General features: G+C 38.1%; 1 protein-coding gene and 1 pseudogene across 2 annotated transcripts in view; one reads left to right on the top strand and one right to left on the bottom strand.

The window, feature by feature from the left end:
* The window catches only part of COPA (coatomer protein complex subunit alpha), a 41842-nt gene that overhangs the window by 15146 nt on the left and 5504 nt on the right, over positions 1 to 21192 (bottom strand). The window contains exons 4-17 of one of the 2 annotated variants that reach the window (XM_025040511.1): positions 18357 to 18437; positions 17943 to 18019; positions 17140 to 17249; positions 12359 to 12468; positions 10965 to 11064; positions 10265 to 10400; positions 9433 to 9515; positions 7840 to 7990; positions 6832 to 6898; positions 5822 to 5897; positions 3848 to 3930; positions 3031 to 3170; positions 2388 to 2473; positions 2134 to 2299 (exon numbers count right to left, since the gene is read on the bottom strand). In XM_025040511.1, the coding sequence (XP_024896279.1) occupies positions 2134 to 2299; positions 2388 to 2473; positions 3031 to 3170; positions 3848 to 3930; positions 5822 to 5897; positions 6832 to 6898; positions 7840 to 7990; positions 9433 to 9515; positions 10265 to 10400; positions 10965 to 11064; positions 12359 to 12468; positions 17140 to 17249; positions 17943 to 18019; positions 18357 to 18437 (1466 nt within the window). The remainder of the gene's footprint in view (positions 1 to 2133; positions 2300 to 2387; positions 2474 to 3030; positions 3171 to 3847; positions 3931 to 5821; positions 5898 to 6831; positions 6899 to 7839; positions 7991 to 9432; positions 9516 to 10264; positions 10401 to 10964; positions 11065 to 12358; positions 12469 to 17139; positions 17250 to 17942; positions 18020 to 18356; positions 18438 to 21192) is intronic. The other variant, XM_006922894.3, reaches the window with a different exon arrangement.
* Positions 18804 to 19160, top strand: LOC102882930 (annotated as a pseudogene).

Raw genomic sequence — 21192 nt, 5'->3', positions numbered from 1 at the left:
TGAGTTCCGAAACGAGTCATATCAACAATTTCAGGAATTGAAAAAACAACTAGATCAGCAGAATGAGTTCTTTAGCAAGGAGACTGAAACCCTAAAAAAGGACAGAATAGATCTTCTGGAGATAAAAAGCACACTACAAGAGTCGAAAAATGAAATAGCAAGCTTGAGAAATAGAGTTGACCAAATGGAGGAAAGGATCAGTGATATCGAAGACAGAAACCTAGAAATAAATCAGAAGGAAGAAGAGAGAAATCCAAGAATGAAAAATAATGAAAGAGAAATACAAGAACTAGCTGATACCATCAGGAGGAGAAACATAAGAATAATGAATATTATCAAAGGCAAGGAAAAGGAGCAGGGACTAGAAAGCATTTTCAGACAAATAGTTGATGAGAATTTCCCAAATCTAAGAAATGAACTGGAGTTTGGAATTCAAGAAGTCAACAGAACACCCAATTATCTCAACCTAAAAAGGCCTTCACCAAGACACACTATTAACGTTATCAGAAAAAATGTGAAACTGAGTCCCCTACATCTCACACCATACACAAAACTTCAGGTAGATTATAGACCTAGATATAAAAGGCAAAACTACAAAGTTTCTACAAGAGAATATAAAAGAATGCCTTTATGATCTTGAAGTTAATAAAGATTTCTTAAATAGAACACAAAATTCAATATCTATAATGACATGCCATAGAATAGTAGGAGATACTAATATCTGCAACACATAGCACTGACAAAGGAATGATATTCACATCCACTTGACCCTTGAACAACAAGGGTTTGAACTGCGTGGGTATATAATATAAGTGTATTTTCTCCTTATGATCAATAACAATTTTTTCTCTAGTTTACTTTTTCATGAGAATATAGTATATAACACATATACAAAATATGTGTCATCGACTACTGATGTTATCAGTAAGGATTCCAGTCAACAGCAGGCTATTAGTAAAGTTTTTAGAAAGTCAGAGTTAAGTAAGGAATTTCAACTGCGCAGGGTGGGAAGGTGTCGGTGTCCCTAATCCCAGCCTTGTTCAAACGTCAACTGTAAATAAAGAAATCCTAAAAATTAACAAGGATAACTCATTAAAAAAATGGATAAAAGACATGAACAGAATTCACAGAACAGGAAATCCTGATGGATAGCCAAATGAAAATTGTCCAATCTCATTAGGAATCATAGAATACCAAAGTAAACTTACAATGAGATACAATCACACATCAACCAGATAGACAAAAATAAGTTTGACAAAGGCAAGTGTTGGCCAGGATGGCAAGTAAACTTTTATACAATGCTGGTGGGCATGCAAATTGGCACAATCACTTTGGAAAGCAGTTTTCACATTACCTAGAAAATGTAAAGACATGCACACTCCATGACTCAGCAGTTCTGCTCTGAGTAGAAACCCTGGAGAAATGTATGTTCATATGTACCAGAGTACATGTGAAAGAATATTTAAAAGGACATTGTTCATAATAGCCAAAACCTAGAAATCATTCAAATGTCCCTCTAGAGTAGCACTGATAAACTGTGGTATATTCATATAAAAGAATATATACAACAATAAAAATAAATAAGTTAGAGCTATGACATGGATGAATGAATCTCACAAAATATTGAACAAAATAAGCAAAATAGAAAATAATGTATTCAGTATGATTTCATTTACATGACATTTAAAATCATGCAAAATTAAATCATATTAAGACATACACTGGGTGCTAAAATTGCAAAGAAAAGCAAGGAAGAAATTACTAGAATGTTAGAATAATGTTATCTTTGGGTGGGGGGCGCAGGAGGTTGTGATCGATAATGACCACACGGCAAAGGGCTTCTGGGGTGTCAGAACTGTTCTATTTCGACTTGGGTAGCTGTTGTACAGATGTTCACTATATAACTATTTGCTATTCTGTACATATAAAATCTATGTATTTTTTATATTTGTGTCATATTTCACAATTTTAAAAGAGCTGAATAAAGCATATTCTGATGCCCCTAGCACATATATGCTAGACAAAGCTTTTCCATGAAGAAAATTCAGGGAGGACTTCAGTTATATCTCGAGACAGGACAATGATTTCAAGAAGCCACCTTCTCCCACTCTGTATCTCAGATAATTAACTTACCCAGTGGTGACAGCATATTTGATGTGGTTGCTTGTGGTATAGATAAATACCCCACTCTCATCCCAGGCCCCACTCTTGACACGAATGTTCTCATGAATGTTACAAAGAGCCTCCAGTTTGCGGTTACAGATCACAATGGCTGTAAGAGGCAAAGGGCATGAATGTTCTGCTGGACAGAGTGAATGAAGCAGACTGGCAGGGATGGGGAGGGAGGGACTGGTCTCCAAATCAGGGTGGATATAATGAAGACTTACCATGTTTGGCCAGCAGTGCTACATGGGACATGTCTGCTGACCAGATTACATATTTCACCTTGGAAATCTTCACAGATGCCAGAGTTCTGGGACACAGAGAGAAAGGCAAACATGAGTGGATCTGATCCCCTTGTCCCAGGTTATGAACTACTTCCTTCTCACCACCAAATTAATATAAACTCTAATTTCTTAAAATAATATCGAATAAAAATTCTCTATAATGTAACACAGTGACTTATAACATTTTGGCTCACGTTGTATACTTCTCTCTTCCTCATCTCTCTGGCCTTATTCCCAAGTATTATTAGGGAGTTGTGTATGGCTGTTTTCAACACTGAACTGTAAGCTCCTTTAAGTACAGAAACTGCATTTTTCATTCCTGTGTCCCTATCACTCTAAGTCTCAAGAGTATTCTTTGTTTAGGTAAGTGATCTAAATACAAGCCCTTCATTGTAATGCTAATGCACATGTACAGGATAAAGAGTGATTACTGAGGGAAAAACATGGCTAGAGAGTCTTAGAATTACAGCACAAGAAGTGGTCAAGCCAAGAAGCAAACTCACTTGGGGGTAAAAAGTTCTCACTAAAGATGTCTACTCTCCCCCACTATATGCCTGTCTACCCGGGACACCTGACATGTTACCGCTTCTGCTGCACATCGAAGAGTGTGATGGATTCTGCATCTCGAAGCAGGAGGTTGCCTGTGCCAGCATAAAAGATCTCATCGCAGTTGGGCACCTGTACTTTTTTGGTGATCTCATTCTTTAGATTCTTGATCAGAAGCTGAAATGAGTATTAGAGAGAAGCTTAAGAGAAGTATGTGTATATAAAATGATGACAGTTGACAATGTCTTTTACCCATTATTCCTTAGCTTCGATAAACATTTTTTTTCCTTTTTTTCCTGTGCAGGTATATCAGCAGTCTAGGTAGACCCTCCAACCAAGATTCTCTCCAAGGGTCCTGATAGCTCTTTTTTTTTTTTTTTTCCAATTGAAATATTCTGAGAAGTCCAACTAAAATCCTAATTCCTCAATCAAACAGAGAGAACAGTGATTCTTGGCTTAAATTTGTTAAATATTTTCTTGAGAGAGCTGTTTATCTTATTTAGGACCTATTACATTTTAAGTACCAATGAAAGTAGTAAGATAAAGAGGAGGGTCAACTTCTCATCCGGCCCACCTTTTTAAAATTTGATGGGGTTTTTTTGGCTCTTGTGTCGTCGAAGTGACTTTAGCTTGGTTCTTAAGCCCACAGCCATAGTGACCACTGACCCAATCAAATCAATTTTAAAGCCTTTTCCTGGGAGGGTAGGGATAATATTAAGGATAGAAGGAGAGCTGATACATAAGAAACACAGCTGCCTAGAGTACAGAAAGGCAAAAAATGTTCTTTATTCTGCAATACAAAGCCATTGCCACCATACCCACCAACTTAGTTTCCCCTTTTAGTCTTAACTCACTGAATGCATCCGATCTAGGACAGCAAATCGGTTTCGAGCAACCCAAACGGCTGTCAGGCCCGAGGATCGTTTCCCTTCAGGAGCTAGAAGAACAAAATCGAAGGGCAGGAGCATGTGGTGAGCCACTGGCAGATGACAAAGTCACGTGCCATGGAGCCGCCAGTCTTCCTGGCTGCCATGTTGGCTTTGCCAGTTCAGCTGCTTCATAACTAATTCAGCCATAACCTGGGGCTATTGTCAGTGACTTTTCTCCACCAGTTCGCTCCAAGCTCCAAACTCCACACCTGCCAAGCCTCTCTTCTTTAGGCCAAGTGGCTGCAGTTCAGCAATACCATGTACTGGCAGAAGGACTGCCCATCTTGGGAGACAGCACACTCCATCAAGCTAACGAGCAGGGCCTTGCTGGCCAATCTGTGGCACATTGCAAACAGCCTGTCAGTGTCATAGGACCTCCTATATCAACAAGCTGTAGTAGAGACAGAGCCCCCTGCCCAGGATGCAGCTGCTTGCAGCTTTTAACATGCAAATGTAGGCCTCCAAATAGAGCAGGGTGGGGCAGAGCTCCCAACAAATCTTGACAGGCAAGCTCAATGCTGGGGAGTATTTAGCACCAAGCTGTTGCTCTATAAATGTCAATCAGTCATTCTCATGACAAAAGTTACAAAATGTTCCTCAGTACTCAAACATTTCACTAGCCGATGAGAATTCTGAGTGGGCACTCAACTCTGGAAAACTTTGAGGGGGATACACGGAAAAGTATGCCAAAATATTCTTTTATCTATTACCATCAGCAGAAAACTGGACAGAACGTGCTGGCCTGCCTTGCTTTGTACTTCTCTGGCACCTGGGGATGACAGGTGATTTATAAAACGAATTCTTATGACAACCAACACTCCTATCTTCCAGGGGCCGATGAACCTCACTACTCAGGCTTTGCTCTTCTTCCTCTCTGCTGCCAACCTTTGGAATGCACCTTTACTAATTATCATCTTTCTCAAAAGGTGGAGAAGCAAACATAAAAGATAAAACTAAGGTATTTTGAACTCTATTCAGTGTAAACACATGGAAGAAGAAAAGCAAGTTTGTGGGTAGGGAGGAGCCAAATCACAGAATTCAGTCGGAAATGGTTTAGCTAGTTAATTTATAATGGAAACTTTGATTTATAGATATCAGACACTATAGGTTTTCTCTCTTCTGGCCATAACCACACTTAAAGAGAGGGAATCATATTAGCAGAAACAATGACACAATGGCACCCACAATAGGGACAGAGCGAGCAAAATATTTCTCAGAATTTGTTGATGGGGTCTAAAATATCATGAAAGTGTGCTAGTTAAGAGTAGGGACCAAGGACTAAACCTCTGACCTATAAACTAGCTGGAGAAAGTGCACTGAAAGGAGTATTAGTAAGACTCAAATCTATTCTGAGAATGTTTTGTCAGCAAGTTCTAATAGTAAGTATATCAATAAGAGATGGTGGTGATGGAAGAGGTAAGCAGGGGTCTCAGCTGGATCCTGGGATCCCTGGTGGAATGTGGGGCTGTTAGCAGCCTCATCTTTTTGACATGCAAAAGAAAGCAAATCGGATCTGGATGTGGATGGGAGAGCATAAATCCCTACTGCCAGGATGAAACTGCAAGATTGGAACCACATTTTTAAATAAATGAAATTACCAGGGTGAAAATCATATCAACTGACAATAAACTAGGATAACATGCTGTGCTGAAAAAGAAATTGTAGAGTTTCTAATAACCAAATTATAAAATATATATATCTAACTGGAGTAATAAAATGGAGGCGGAACATGAATATTTCACACCACGGTCGCCTCTGATGCAACTGTCAGCAGCACCTGCCACAGACTTGAGTGATGTAGCCACAGCCTGGGGAAGGAATGTGAAAAATTCAAAGAGGAGTGATGAAGTGGGGGAGGAGAGGTGGAAGCAGAGTTGAGTAGACAAACAGAACACGTACCATCAGGATTCTGCGAGTCAGCATCCTTGGGGATGGTGTACAGGTCATAGGTACTATTCTCTAAATTGCTGGCTCTCTGTAGAAGGGATAAATTAAACTGTTAGTGAGAGGCACTCAAGATACCAGTTTATCCTGACAGAGAAAACAGTACAATTATACAGACAACAACATGAAACTATACTTTTCTCACCCTTCACCCAGATGGCATATGAATATCTCCATGGGTAAAACATATAGGGCTCATTGCCAAAGAACTCATCATTCCTGTCTCTATTTTATCCTCCAAATATGCAGATATTATTTGAATGAAAGCTAGGATGGCTCTCTATCTCATAAATTAACAGACTAAAACCTCAATATTCTAATGTGCCCCACCTAAGTATACTCATCAACTTAAAAGTCTGTTTGAAGGCGGAAAAAAAAGGCATCAAAGAAAAGACATTTAAAAAAATGCCAGGGGGCGAATGTGGGACTACTAGATATTGAAAAGGGGCTGGGATGACCAACACTAGAAGTCATATAGGAAAAGACAAGTTTTCATTCTTTTTAATTTGGCATCCAGGACTCTAACAATAGACTGTCATTTCTTTTTTGAATTGTAAGGCAAGAAGAAATGAGAAAGGCTACTTGATGATCCTGAAGGCAACTGCACTGAAAGAAACCCTTCTCAAAATCAGCTCTATTTTCGCCCAGAGGGATCAAGATAAGCATTTCTTTTACATAAGATATAGTCCTAAATGTTCTCTCAAATTACTTTTAATGACTTGAGTCATTCATCTTGATCCTTCTTTAAGTTTAGAAGGTATCAGCCTTATGAAAGACATAGGTTCACAAACCTTTAACATGTTTATGACAACTAAAGCCTACTGGGTGTGAGCCTCCGTTTTCTGTGTTAACTCTCTCAAAATGACCATTAAATAGCTTCTAAGAATGCATTAGAGATTTCAAAAGTATGAGAAAGAGACCTACAGGAAATGGGGAGGCCCTAAAAGGACTCTATTGTTACTTACTGTACATAGTAGGACTGCATTTTCTGCTGGATTGTATGACATATTGAATACTGGAAACTTGGAACCACTAGAAATATTTAGAGAAAAAAAGAAAATAGAAAAGAGGCATAAGGAATACAAGAAAGGAATTATTCTTACACCTCCTACTTATCTAATCTTTACACATATACTTGTCACTTCTACAATTAGGAAAAAAATAAATAAATACTGCATCTATTTTCTTCCTTCCCTTAAGATTTGGGGATTTCTCTATCTCAGCTTTGAATAAACAGTTTTTAAAAAGCAAACCCTAGTACAAGTTAAATTATTCAACAGAACGTAGGGTTAACATTTACTATAGTGAGTGGAACTGGTTCTTCTTGCGTATGAATTCCTACACATAAATGCCACAGAGTAACATGTGATGTCTCTGGCTAATTTCTCATATCTCTTGAAGTGTTCACATAAACCCATCTTTTTATTATAGTCATGCTAGAGGGTGATTATCAAACCCTCATGCCAAAGTTTGCCACCATGAATGTTTCAGCATGCTGATGCAGCTGGCTTTCTAAGAGGACAATTCCTTTTGCCAGGCATCCCGGAGGTTATCATATCTTCAGAGTTAAAGAGTTTCCAGAGACATATTTCTGGTTTAAAGTTGCATGTATTTTGCTGGAAAGGAAAAAAGAGTTATAGAAATGCCAAATAAAGGCAAAAGGGCCTATCACCAAGTTGGGCTATTCTCTACCAGGATACTTTCTCTAGTTTGTAAGAGACCTGGCGAACTGTGGCAGGATAAGTTCCTCTCCACAGAGTCACTACCATTCTCAACAGGGGAATTTCCCTTCCCCGCAGGGCCACCTCCTTGCCCATCGTGCTCCTGGGGTTTAAAATGAGCAGCTTCGGCCATTGGGGGCTCGATCTGCGACAAGAGATGAGATCCAAAATGTTGTTAAAAGAACACAGTATGGTTTGTGGGTATATCATGGTGACAGAGAGAGTTTGGGGGGAAAAATAAGTCTGATTTACCTCCGCAGCTGCATCACAGCTACGTCTTTAGAGCTACTGAAATCCAACTGACGTAAAAATCGGTCTTTGACATAATGCAGCATATTGCCATGAACAGCATAGGCTGGCCGTTCCCGTTCCAGTTTAAACACAATCATGCCGCCATCATGGCCTGGGACACAGGGAGAAGAGAGGAAAGAATTAGTTGTAGGCAAGAGAGCAAGCTAAAAACAGGAGATACACAAGACAAGGATTAGATATGTATGCTAAAAATAAATATAAGACATCTAAATGCATCCTTTATTTGCCTAAATTATCATGATTCTTGGAATCTTTATTCATATAAATTTCTGTGAATCCTTTAATACAGTAAGTCTTCACTTAACTAGTGGGTAGGATTTGCAAGTTTAAGTGAAACCATATAATGAAACCAATATTACCGTAGGATAATTGATATAGACAAGAGTTAAGTTCCTATGGCATCTTAACATTATAACAAAATGATGCTGAACCAAACGATGTTATCTGAAGACCTGCTGTACTCTATCACACTGCCACATTTAGACGTGCCTTCCTCTGTGTTCTAACACTTTGTACAAACCTCCATTATAGCACTTATCACCCTAGAGTTTAATTGTGTAGGTCTATCACCTCCGCTATGTCATGAGCTACCTGAAGGCAGAAATTACAATTTCCATCCTTCCTCAGGCTCTAGCTTATAAGAACATAAAAATACTTGCTAAACAAATGGATACTAGTTTTAAAAGCCTTTGTGGTTCTGTTTTTAAAAAATGTTTTGCTTTTTCCCTGGCATCACCTATCCTTGGAGAAACTTTAGACTTTTGTCCTCTAGCCTACTCTCCACACATAAACCAGATGTCACTTCCAATGGTTTTCCAATCAGAGTAAATTACGTAATCTGGCCTGGTCTTACCTTCCTTTACTTAGCTCCTTACTCACTGTGCTCCTACTGGCATGTTCCTCAAACATACTCAGCATCCCTCACAGCATGGTCTTTGCATTTGCTGTTCCCACTGTCAATGCATTTGTCACCCCCTGCACCTTTCTGAACACCCAATATAAAGTATCAGTCCTCACATTCATCTGTTTCTATCTCCCTTACTTTTGCTTAACTTTTCTCCAAAGCATTTTTCATCATACGTTATTTTACATATTTATTGTTTTACGGTCTATCTTTCTTCACTGCAAATAAAAGTCCCATAAAGTCAGGGACATTGTTTTACACTATAATACCAGTACCCAGACTAGGGCCTGACACTCAGTATGTATTTGCTAAATGAATGAGTAAAACTCAACTTCTAGCTCCTAAGTCTGAGAACTCCAAGTGTCTAGTATTAGCTCCCTAAGTCTCCTAGGAACTAATGGGCTTTATGGTTAAATGGCTTTTGGTGGAAAAAGAACACTGAAAGACTACTACTCCTAAAAGGTAAAGGGGAAAAAAGGAGAAAAGCCTCACTATGTGGCTCTGAGGATTCCATTTCTCCTTGTCATCCTACTATGCATTTACTGGAGACAAAGTTAATAGAGCATCACTCTCAAGTCTTATAAACTTCGAACTAAAACAAGGAAATAAAGAGAAGATATGGCCTTTACCTGCTGCAAATAGGTTAAGGTTGGGGTGGGCAGCTAGGACCCAGAAACGATCATGGTCCCTGCGGAAGGTCTGAACCCCAGTCCTAGGAAAACAAAAGGTGCACAAAAAAAATTTCTAAGAAGTCTTCTGCTCATCATATACAAGAGTATCGAGTGGTAAGCCAGCATGCTGATTTAAATCAGGGACAGTATACTGTATATCCTAAGTAAATGCAATCATGATAAATTCTACCAAAAAACAGAAAGAGGAAACTCCAAACTGACTATTATTTTGATATTTCAATTTCCTCCATTCATAATTTTCTACTCCGCTACTTTCATTTCATACTTATTTCTCTGGCTACATTAGAACATGCTTAAATTTAAAGAAAAAAAAAATACACATGGAGATTTCTATTTATTGAAAAATTTGTAAATGTTGGCTGATCTCTAGACCTCTTCAAAAGTTTTCATAATACAGGTATATCTCATTTTAGCGAGCTTTGCTGTATTGTGCTTTGCAGATATTGCGTTTTTTTACAAGTTGAAGGTATGTGGCAACCCTGCATCAAGTAAGTCTATGGGCACCATTTTTCCAATAGGCTCATAACTTCCGTATGCACTGGGAAACCAAAAAATTCATGTGACTTACTTTATTGCCGTATTTACTTGATTGCAGTGATCTGAAACTGAACCCACAGTATCTCTGAGTTATACCTGTATATGCTTTGAATTTCTACATGCTGAGGATGATGATAAACTAACAGAAGTATTCTAATTTTTAAAAAGAGAGAGTAAGAAAGAGAAAGGGGTTTCCCTTGGGTTTGGACCCACAACATCATAACTTCCTTACCGCTTAGACATATCCCAGACTCGGATACTCTTGTCCTCAGAATTGCTGAGGATCAACTCTTGGCGAGGGTGGAAGACAGCACAAGACACATTGTTGTAATGGCCCCGGCAAGTATCAACCTCCCATGCCTTTGATTCTGGAGGACAAAAAAGAATTAGGTCATCACAACTCTCTACTACTTTAAGTTTCAGATTTGGAATTATGACATCCTCTAACCAAATGCTAGGTATCACCACAAAGTGCTAGATTGCTAATAGGGCAATTTTCTTTATTTAAACCTCTGAATCTTTACATATTTAATTGTTCCTTCACTTTGGCCCTCCTACCAATTTTGGTACCTCTTCTCCATCATTCTTTATCCCCTTACCCAGACTTATTTGTCACTAGCTGTCAATATACAATGTAAACTCTATACGGCAGGAATTTTATTTTAGTCACTGTTTTATCTCCAGAGCCTTGAACAATGTAGGTACTCAATAACTGTGTTGAGTAAATGAATTCCTATTCTTCACTATGTTCATACTCCTCAAAATCAACATGCCAAGAAAAAACAGGGAATGAGGCAATTTTTATGCTCCCTGGATTAGCATAACCACCTAAGGTAGAAAAATGGTCACTAAGTTCAGAAGACCTGGCTATTTCATCATGCTGGCCAGCAGTCAATTTTTTAGACATGGTGATGCCATCACTGTTCACTCACCATTCATGCGCCAAATCTTCACTTGACGGTCATCGGCCCCAGATACAATAAGGGGCATAGTGGGGTGGAAGGCAGCCCAATTAACCCCACGATCATGACCCTGTGGGGAAAAAAAGTGGTTCTTCTAAAATGGCTTTCTGTCCATTACCCAAAGCAAACCAATGGACCATGCTGATAGTTATAAAAGATGTCTCTGACTTTACTCTTCAGGGACTATGCTGTTCTAAGATTTGAACATGAGAGATACTAAGTCATTCTATCCAATATTACCTCCAAATTCTGAGAGTTCTTCTACTTCATTTGTATTTGGGATATACTGCCTTATTTTGTTACTTGTCTATTTATAAATTTCTCCAACTAATTATAACATCTCAAGAATAAAGACCAATTTTATAACTTAATAAAGAAATTCTCAAAGTATAGTTGGGAAACTACCCTAAGACATTATTTGCTTTTTTACTCTTATTTTCTCATGAGTGTAGCATTTTCCAGAGAATACATGACATATGATGATGTCACTGCTTTGAGGGCTAAAGGAATGTGTGCTTATATATTTCATGTTTTAAAAAGTTCTTGGTTTTAATTTCAAATATGATAAAAATTGACAGATATAACCTACATAAACAAAAACTCTTTGGGGTACTCAATAAGTTTTAAGAGTATAAGATGTCCTCAGACCAAAAAGTTTAAGTACTGATAATTTTAAGATATGTTATACCCTATTTATATAGTTGTTCTCTGTATTGTGACATAATCATGAAAAGGAAGTTTTAAATTAGCAGTAGTTTTGAGATATCATGTGGTGAAAAGCATGTAGGTTTTGGAGTCAGATAGATCTAAGTTCAAATCCATTTACAAGATACACATGGACTTCGGTAAAGCACTTAATTTTTCTAAATCCCTATTTTTAAATCTCCTTTCAGTAAAATTAGGTTAGTAATGTCTATTTTAATGAATAGCTATAAGGATTAAATTAGATATTTTTTAAAAATCTATTTCCTCTCTTATGCTTTTGTATATTCCCACCATACATGACAGTTACTTATACATGGTTGGTTGGTTGGTTGGTAGGTTCTCAGTACCCTTCATTAAATTCTCCCCCACTCTTCCCTTACAAAAGGCTTGATAATGGGCTCTGCTTTGGGATGGTGATGGAGTCTATGGCAACTTTCTCGCTCTCTTCCCACTATGTTTATAAGGTAACATGACTCTCTCTGAGGTGGCATATAAGCTTCATTTCTGTTGGCTCACCCACTATTCTATTTCTAGTGTTTCAAAACAGTGCCTAAGCACTGCATAAACCTTTGTTGAAGGAATGAACACATGAACAATATACTATCACTGTTTCCCTGGAGAAAAGCCCATATTCAGCCAATGGCTAAGAAAATAACTACCTCCAGTACATGTTTCACAACTGCATCCGTAGTTCCAAACAGATCAACCCCAGTTATTCCTCTCACATCTGACTCCACGGCACCAGGGGACAAGTTTTTTTTCCTTAGACCTTTGAAGGGGTAAAGAGTGGGATAAAAGATGTAAACATGTTACCAAAAAGAGCATAGTAACAGAAACACGGAAAGGTACAGTGATAGACTAACATTAGAGAAAAGGGAGAAACAATTAGAGAGATTGAAGAAAGTAGAGAGACTCAAGAGTTTCTATCTATTTCTTTCTAAAAATGTTCAAAATATTGAAGTATATCGACTATCTTTTCTGCTTCTTTAATGCTTAATAGACCCACTACTGGGATTTCTCTCCAGAGGAGGACAATCTAAACTTCTGACACAGCTAACTTCTTCAAGAAACTTCACCTTAAGAATTGTCTACTTGACCATTTCTATTCTTCAGTGTTCCTGAAATGTGGCCTCAAAATGTAAACATTCAATTTCCACTTTTCCACTTTCAATTTTAAGAAATCTATAGCAACTTTTCTTCTATCACCTCGAAGAATTTTCAAAGAAAAGCCACTTGGGGAGGCCACAGCTCAGTGTTTCTAAAACTGGAAGCTTTTAGGCAACTTATGGGGAAGTTCTAAAGGAGTTAAGGAAACTAGACCTATTAAATATAAAACGGCTATTTGGTGGAAGATACTGTAAAACTATAAACGACACAAAAAGTGTACTCATGTCTTCTACTTGACTCTAGGACAGGGAACAAAATAATTAAGACTGTCATGTCCTTTGAAGCTCTTGCTTAAAATGCTGATGATAGATCTGAATACATGTATTTTGCCATTAAAACTTTTGGAGGCTAGTTTCATTGGGAGGAATTAGCCTATAATTTGAAAAGAATGGGAAAAAAACCACAAAGATAAGAGTTTTATTTGTACAGGATCCAAATTTATGGCAAAACTACAATTATCTTTAAAAGCTAACTATTTTGCTACGGTCAGAACCAAAATTATAACAATACTACCTTATGTTTGAAAAGAACTTTGTGGTCTTCAAAGCACTCTGACATGTTATATGATTTGATTCTGATAATCTTTGAGACAGGCATGCAGGCATAATTATACCAGTTTATAGATGAGATTATAGAATCAGAACTAAAATCCTATTTTTTGAAGTATTTGGGGGGCAAAGAAGAAAATGAAATACCTGGCATTTTAAAAAAAAAAAAAAAAAAAACAACAACCAACGAAACAAAAAACAAATATAATGGAGGAAAAATAAAAGCTATCATTGAAAATAAAACTTAGTTTTAAGCCTAAATTTTCGCATCTGTAGGAAAATACAGACATTAAGTTTAATGATAATATTTATCTTTATTGTATTAAAATTATAATATATCTTTTATTATAGTGGCATTAAGTATCAGCATTGGAGAAGTACTTAAAAAGACATGACAGTTTTAATTATTTTGTCCCCTGTCCAAGATAAGCATTTAACCAATAGTTAGAGAGAAATAAAGCTGATGCTCAAAAAAAAAAAAAAGAGGCACTCTCCCAAAGCTTTATAAATACATTATCACAGGGGTGCCTCCTTTCACTTATTTCACTTGTCCCTCTAATGCGATCTGTCAACTTTTTCTAATGATTCTGGGGTATCAAACAGATTCAAAGAAAGATACAAAGACAGAACGCTGTGAGGAACTTCACCTCCAATAAGCTTCAACAAACACATTAAAAGGGAAAGCAGTACGATAGAACGGAAGCCTTTGTTGCACTTGCTTATAATGATCCAGGAAAAAGGGAAGGGCAAAAACAGACAGATGAAAAGTGACAGGCAGTGAAAAGATACTTAGAGAAGAAATATCTGAGCCTTTGACAAGCCACTCACTAGGACTGAACGACAGATGGAAAATTTCTACAGCAGCTACTCAAATCCAGAGGGAGGACAGGACACTCTCAGAACAGACCAGTTTGACGCATGCCTCCCACTGGGGACCAAGGGAAGTAGAGAAAAGAGACGGAGATGAGGACAAGAGTTGGCAGCAAATTAATACTTTTTTAGTTATCATTTCAAAGATTAAGACTGAATTACATGGGCTTGACATGCAAAGGTGTAAGCACATTTAAGATAATTTCAATTTACTTAGAAGCTCATGGTAAAAAAAGGAACCTATCTTCGATATCTAGGTTGTAAATACATTCCCTTTTAAACAAGTATTTTTTGAAAGGCTAACACAAAAGGTTCAGGTTACACTAAGCCCCATGGGGCTCAATTTTCATGGGAGAGGTATCAAGAACACAGGTATTCCCTTAAAGATTTCTGTTTTCTTATTGCTTCCCTGGTTCAGAGTGTCTCCTTTCAGACACTCAGAAAAATTAGAATTTTCACTAGTTCTCTAAATGTGAGAGTATTTATTCTCTGACTCACAACTAACTTTTCCTTTCCTGGAAAAGTCCCTAATAGACCTGAAAGCTAATTCCTCCTCCTATGCTCAGACTTATTGGAATTCAGGCAAAAATAATTGCTAAAAAGAGTATGCTTACTTCTAGAAAAGGAAAGAATACATGTAAAAGTCTAACCCCAAAGCTCCTTCCATTTGGTTAATATCAAAGCATCCCCTTCCACTCTGGTTAAGGAGTTTTGGAAATCAAGAGTTTTGAGTAGAGAAAAACACTTAAAAGTGGTAAAGAAGTAATAACATTAGTATAGCAGTTAGCACAGAATTTTCAATATCAGAGATACTAAGTACAGCAATTACAATGTTACTACATAGTAACCCACGCACTTCACACATTCAAGAGCAAGTATAAACCCCAATTGGGGGTCACACTCTCTCCCTCTCTTCTCTGATTTAAGGCCCTTAATTCTGATGCAAAGATGTTCTCCTGCCTACAAAAAGGAAAAAAAGGATTTCGTCTTGCCTTGAGCATTTCATGATCACCAATGAGAATCCATCCACCTGACTGCCCCAAATTGCTTTAGCTCTGTTACAGGGAAACTGCTGTGTGGTTTCCATCAGGTGGCATAAACTCTAGAGTAGAGCAGTATAAAGCCCTTCTCAACCCAGTGCTCCAGGAAAGAATTAAGCCCTAATGATCAAAGCATCAGTTTATGCATGTAACAAATTAACTTCTTTACGACTTAGAATGGCGTTAGCGGTACATCATTCTTAGAACTGAGAAAATAGTCACTCCAAGTATTTGAGTAGTCTCAAGAACCCAGTTAGGAAAGGCTATTCTAAATAATTACCCCTGATCACCTAGCATAACATAAGCCAGGATCCAACTCCTATATCCTGAGACAGAGAGGGTGCTCTGAATGTGTGCATAGTAAAAACCCATGAAAAGCAATAGCTATGTTACTGGGAGAGTGAATAATAAGCTCTCTGGTACAAGCAGTGAGGAGGGGGCACAGGCTCACAGTGCCTGTGCCTAACTCCTCCTGTTGGCATGACTGGTCACATCTGGGTGTACTTCAAAACACCTAGCCAGTCTGACGAAAAACTGCAATGGCAAAAGTTCTAGCTGAAGAAGGTCCAACTGCCCTATCTCCAGTACAACCTTGTTTATACCACTCCCTTCTAATTCGGAATCTCTGAAAAGTACAAACAAACACCATATGCTCTAGAGGTTCTATTCTCTGACTGTCTTCATATTCCCTTTGGCTAGTTTCTATGCTACATGAATCTTAAACAACTACTATCACAACATTCCAAACGCTGCACCCAGGAATCCACAAATTTTTGACTTGCTGTTCATTAATGGCTTGTAGGAACAGCAAGATCACACTGCCCCAGACCACCATGCCACAAAAGAGTTGGGGAAAAGTTATCACTTTGGCCATACAATATAGAAGTGTGACTCCTTTATTACCGTAGAACTAGGCAAGGACCTATGAGGGGACCTTCCTTTAACAGAATGAAAACACTGTTTTATAGTCTAGCCAATGACCTTTCAGAGAACCCAATCTTCAACATTTCTAGGTAACAAACAGAGACGATTCAGCAAGTGACAAGTAAACTTAACTGGGCAGAGAATGAGAGCATTTAGAGTTGCATTTCTCTATTCTGACTTTCAGCAAAGCATTCTCATTTCTCCAGCATGTCAATCTCATAGCTATAGTCCTTTCTCTGCATTTAAATTTCCTGGTTAATAACCTGTCAGATCTCTATACAGCACTAAACATTTAAATACCATCACGAAATCAAGATATATAAGCTGTGAAAGGAGGGAGTATTCCAACTATTTTATTTTAATTTTAATTTCTGGTCCTAGAAGTCTATCCTAATATTAAAAGGTATTCTGGACACCCCCTCCTCCGCTCCCCCATACACACCTTCCCATGCTCCTCATGTTAGAACAAATATAAAAGAGATTTTCTCTTATTTCTAAACGAGGCCACAGGGTCCAAGAGTCCTGTTTCCCTATACTAATTTATTCCCTAAATTTGTTTCTGTCAAAAATTTATTTTATTTTATTGGAAAGCTTGATTCTTAATCAAATACTGCCAATATTACACAGATTTTAACAAAAATCGATCTAACTAAAAAGTTAGATCGATTTCTAAAATCAAATGAACTTTCTGGAGCAACCACTTTTTTTAGGAAATACCGAACATGAGGAACCATCAAAGTAGATTTAATATCCTCAGAAACAAAAATGCTATTATATGGGAACAGAATATTCTACATTTTCATGTTCTAAGTCAACTACCCTCACTACTTTAAGCAATTGCAGTTCTGCGCCAGACTTGACTAGGCTGTCCCCTGAACTTGGGCAGCTCACCAGAAATATCCCAAACACGCACAGTCTGGTCCAGGCTAGCTGATACAACCAGGTCTTCTGAGGGGTGGAACTGAGCACACATTACATAATGGTTGTGCCCCGTTAAAACACTGCAAGAAGAAAAAAGAAAGACAATGCCAAATTAGAGGCAGGAATCAACAGACTCCTACACACTAAATAATATTCTCTATATTCAACAGGTGCAGATCTAATTATACTTTTTTTTGAGGCAAAGGCAAGTCATCCTAACAATTCTGAACTCATAAAAGCAAGGTAAGCTGTTCTAACAGCTCTCTTTTTACCTCTAATGCTTTAGCATTTAATATTACTGAGACTGTACAACTTTTCTTAAAAACATATTAAAGTGTCAAAATAAACGGAATCTTAGTAATTTATACTGGAAACTATCTGTTGAATTTTAGTAGAATATTTCTCTTAAATGGTTCTTTCATTTTCATGGAAAGCTTGAGACCCAAACACATAGCAAGATAGAGGTCTAGACCTTGACTCAGGTTTCACAGAAACAGAAGTGAAAACCAGCTAGCAGTTTTGTTTTAAAAGCCTAGCTATATGACCTTTCTCTGGTAAGAAATTATCAGAAAATCCAGATTCATACACTACTTATGAGATTGCTTCTATATTTATCATTCTGCATGTAAAAGCATCTTACAGATACAATCAGTAGTTATTGTCAGCAGACACTGCCCACTAGAGAAGGGAGATGACTGTTCTGAAGAGAAGTTGATTACAAAAACATTAGGAAGAATGAGGACACTTTTTGAACCCTCTGTCCATTGCTTTACCAGACACAAGTTCTGGACTGCCAGTTCCACACTCGGATGGTCTGATCATCTGAGGCACTCAGAATCCAAGGATATTCCTGAAAGATATTCCAGATAAAGGGTTTGACATTTAACCAAAGTATCCTTTCAGACTCCTGTAACCACTTCTCTCTTTGGAGGGAGCATTCCATTGTCTAACATCTCCACTATATTAATTAAGGAAATGCTGCTTCTGATTTAATTCAATATAACCCTGAGTGCTTTTTTTTTTTTTACAGAAGGAAACAAAGCAGGAAGGTCAACACTACACAGATCCTAGAAGACCCACTCTGATAACATAATTCTGTTATCAAAGCATGGGTTCTTGAGGTACAAGATGATTCCTATATGGAAAATGAAGAATGTTCTAAAACTAGAGGCACCATGGCTACTTACATGATGAAAAAACGTGGTGCGGATGTAGTCTAAGTGCCCGAGCAATGTGAAGAGACAACGCCGAAGCTTGTAATTCCAAACCTGCAAAGAGAGAAGTACAGCTAAGGAATAGGACCTGAGGATCTTAAGACTCTAAAAGGCTGGGATTTCTCAGTAAACAAGTTTGGATTTATATTTGGGCATTTCTAAATAGGTGGGAACTGTGATAGGGAATGTTGTTTGAGGTTGCAGGGAAAAAGAACAAGAATGAAAATGTAGGTTATCTAAACAGCATGTGGGGAGGAAAAAAGGCAAGGCTAGGGAAAACATACAACTAAAACTATGGAAAAGGTTTTTCCTTTCTTTGGGGAGAAACCATCTCTATTTAATAATATGAGACGAGGTGCTCGATCCTTCCGAGGAAGCTAAGACCGTGTTGGGGTGAGGCCCTCACTTCATCCGGCAACTAGCACTGCCTGCACCATGGCCTCCGTCTCAGAGCTCATGTGCATCTACTTGGCCCTCATCCTGCACGACGATGAGGTGACGGTCATGGAGGATAAAATCAATGCCCTCATTAAAACAGCCAGTATAAATGTTGAACCTTTCTGGCCAGGTTTGTTTGCAAAGGCTCTGGCCAATGTCAACATTGGGAGCCTCATCTGCAATGTAGGGGCTGGTGGACCTGTACCAGCAGGAGGTCCTGCCCTCTCCACTGCTGCTGTCCTAGCTGAGGAGAAGAAAGTAGAAGCAAAGAAAGAAGAATCTGAGGAGTCCAATGATGACATGGGCTTTGGTCTTTTTGACTAAGCCTCTTTTGTAACATGTTCAATAAAAAGCTGAACTCAATTTAAAAAATAAATAAAATTTAAAAAATAATAATATAAGACAAGATGCTTATCTAGGCTTAACTTAAAACTCTTTCTACTGCGTAACTGTATTCTCAGCTTGAATACAGATCTCTTAGTGCTTTATCTATCGTCTTTGCTCAGGATAAAAAAAAAAAAAAGGACAGATACCATAACTCCAAAGGAAACAATAATGTAACATGGCATCATCTTCTCTTAGACTCTTAACTTGGTGGCAAATGATGCCAAACATTCATGATCTCTACTAATCTACCATGTAAACAGACTTTAACTCATTACTATAGAAAATATTACATGCTCTGTTAATGGCTGAGCAAAGCAGAGAAACATCATATTCAGAAATAAAGTTGAGTCAACTATCAAAGTATCAGGCATCAGTGGGCACAACTGAGGAAGAAACCAAAATCAGAACCATAAATGTAAGATAACTCATGCTCCTCATCCAAACCTCTGCCCCGTTCAAAGTACAAAAATGAGAAGTCATATGCATTTTTAACATTTAATACTTGTTTATAATCTCTCTGGGCCAGTTTGTTACTAGTCTTTCTTCTGTTTTACTTTAAAATTTTTTAATTTTCTTTTGTAAATTAATTTAAAAAGTAACAGCATTTTCCGTAACAAATTCAAACAACCCAAAACTATGATTGTCCAAATAAGAATATAAGCTTCCTAAAGGCAGGATCCTTATCCCTGATGCTCAACACTATACCCCTAGCATATAATATAGTGGCTAACACTTAGTAGGTGCCCAACAGGTATGTGTAGAAAAAGTAATAACGTGAAAAGTGAAAGTATGCCAATACCCACCTTCATCTGTTGAATCATCTCTAAATAAATGCACACATATACAGCAGAGTTGGAGTTTCACACAAAAATTAGGTCAAATCATAAATACTATTCTGTAGTCTTTTTTCCCCTTATAAAGTTCAGTGTTCTGAATTTTCATATATCTAGCTTCAAATCATCTTGACTCCTTTACAGTCCTCTATCAAACTCCAGAATTCTGAATTCTTAAAGAACTATGAATTCTTAAAGAACTTTGTAGACTCTGACCATTTGCTGGGCTTCCCATCTTAGTCTTCGTAAATCTGGATATAGTGAACAATGATAATCCCCCTTTCATCAGAGAAATATAAATTAAAACCACAGCATGATAGCACTACATACCTACCTGCTAGCAAAAACATCCCTTAATTTACTAACAGCTTTATTGAGATATAATTCAAATCCCATATAATTCACCAATTTAAAGTATAGAATTCAATGGTTTTTAATACACTCAAGGTTATGTAACCACTGCAATCAATTTGAGAACAATTTATCACTCCAAAGAAAACTATACCCATTGGTAGTCACTTCCCATTTCTTCCCAACCCTACCCTATCCCTAGACAACCAATAATCAATCTGTCTTCTGCTTTATAAATTTGCCTACTCTAGACATTTCACATAAGGGGAAGGTAACTCCTTTTTAAACATATTAATCACTTTGGAAAAACTTTGTGGAAGTAAACAGAACAAATTTTGATTTTTTTAAATATAGGCGCAAAGTCTCTGGCTCCAGCTTTTGCCTTTACCACAGTCAAGCTTCTTAAAAGAAATACCTGGGGTGGCTCCATAGTGTCACTATATAGCACGTCTGCTTTACGCAGAAGCTCCTGGGTTCACGCTCCAGGTGGTGCCACGGACCATACCCCAGCTGCGCCAGGTCTCTGGGGCAACAGGCCCCCCGGGTGCACGTGGCCCCTGGCTGTGCCTGGCCCCGAGTGCCCCAGGCGCCGGGTGCTCGCCCCGAGCAGGTGGGAGAAGACGCCCCGCCTTCAGAGATCCAGTTCTTAAGGGGAAACGGCAACATCCATAGGTCAGGGGAGAGAGAGGGAGAGAGAGGGAGAGAGAGGGAGAGAGAGGGAGAGAATGGTCTGGTGAAGGGCGCTGGGCCACCTGATTGCGGCTCGTGTGTTTTTTTTGTGCTTTTTACCTCTGTGTTCG

This window comes from Pteropus alecto, unplaced genomic scaffold, assembly GCF_000325575.1.
Source record: "Pteropus alecto unplaced genomic scaffold, ASM32557v1 scaffold359, whole genome shotgun sequence".
NCBI classification, from domain to species: domain Eukaryota; kingdom Metazoa; phylum Chordata; class Mammalia; order Chiroptera; family Pteropodidae; genus Pteropus; species Pteropus alecto.
This window is presented reverse-complemented; position numbering and strand designations above follow the sequence as displayed.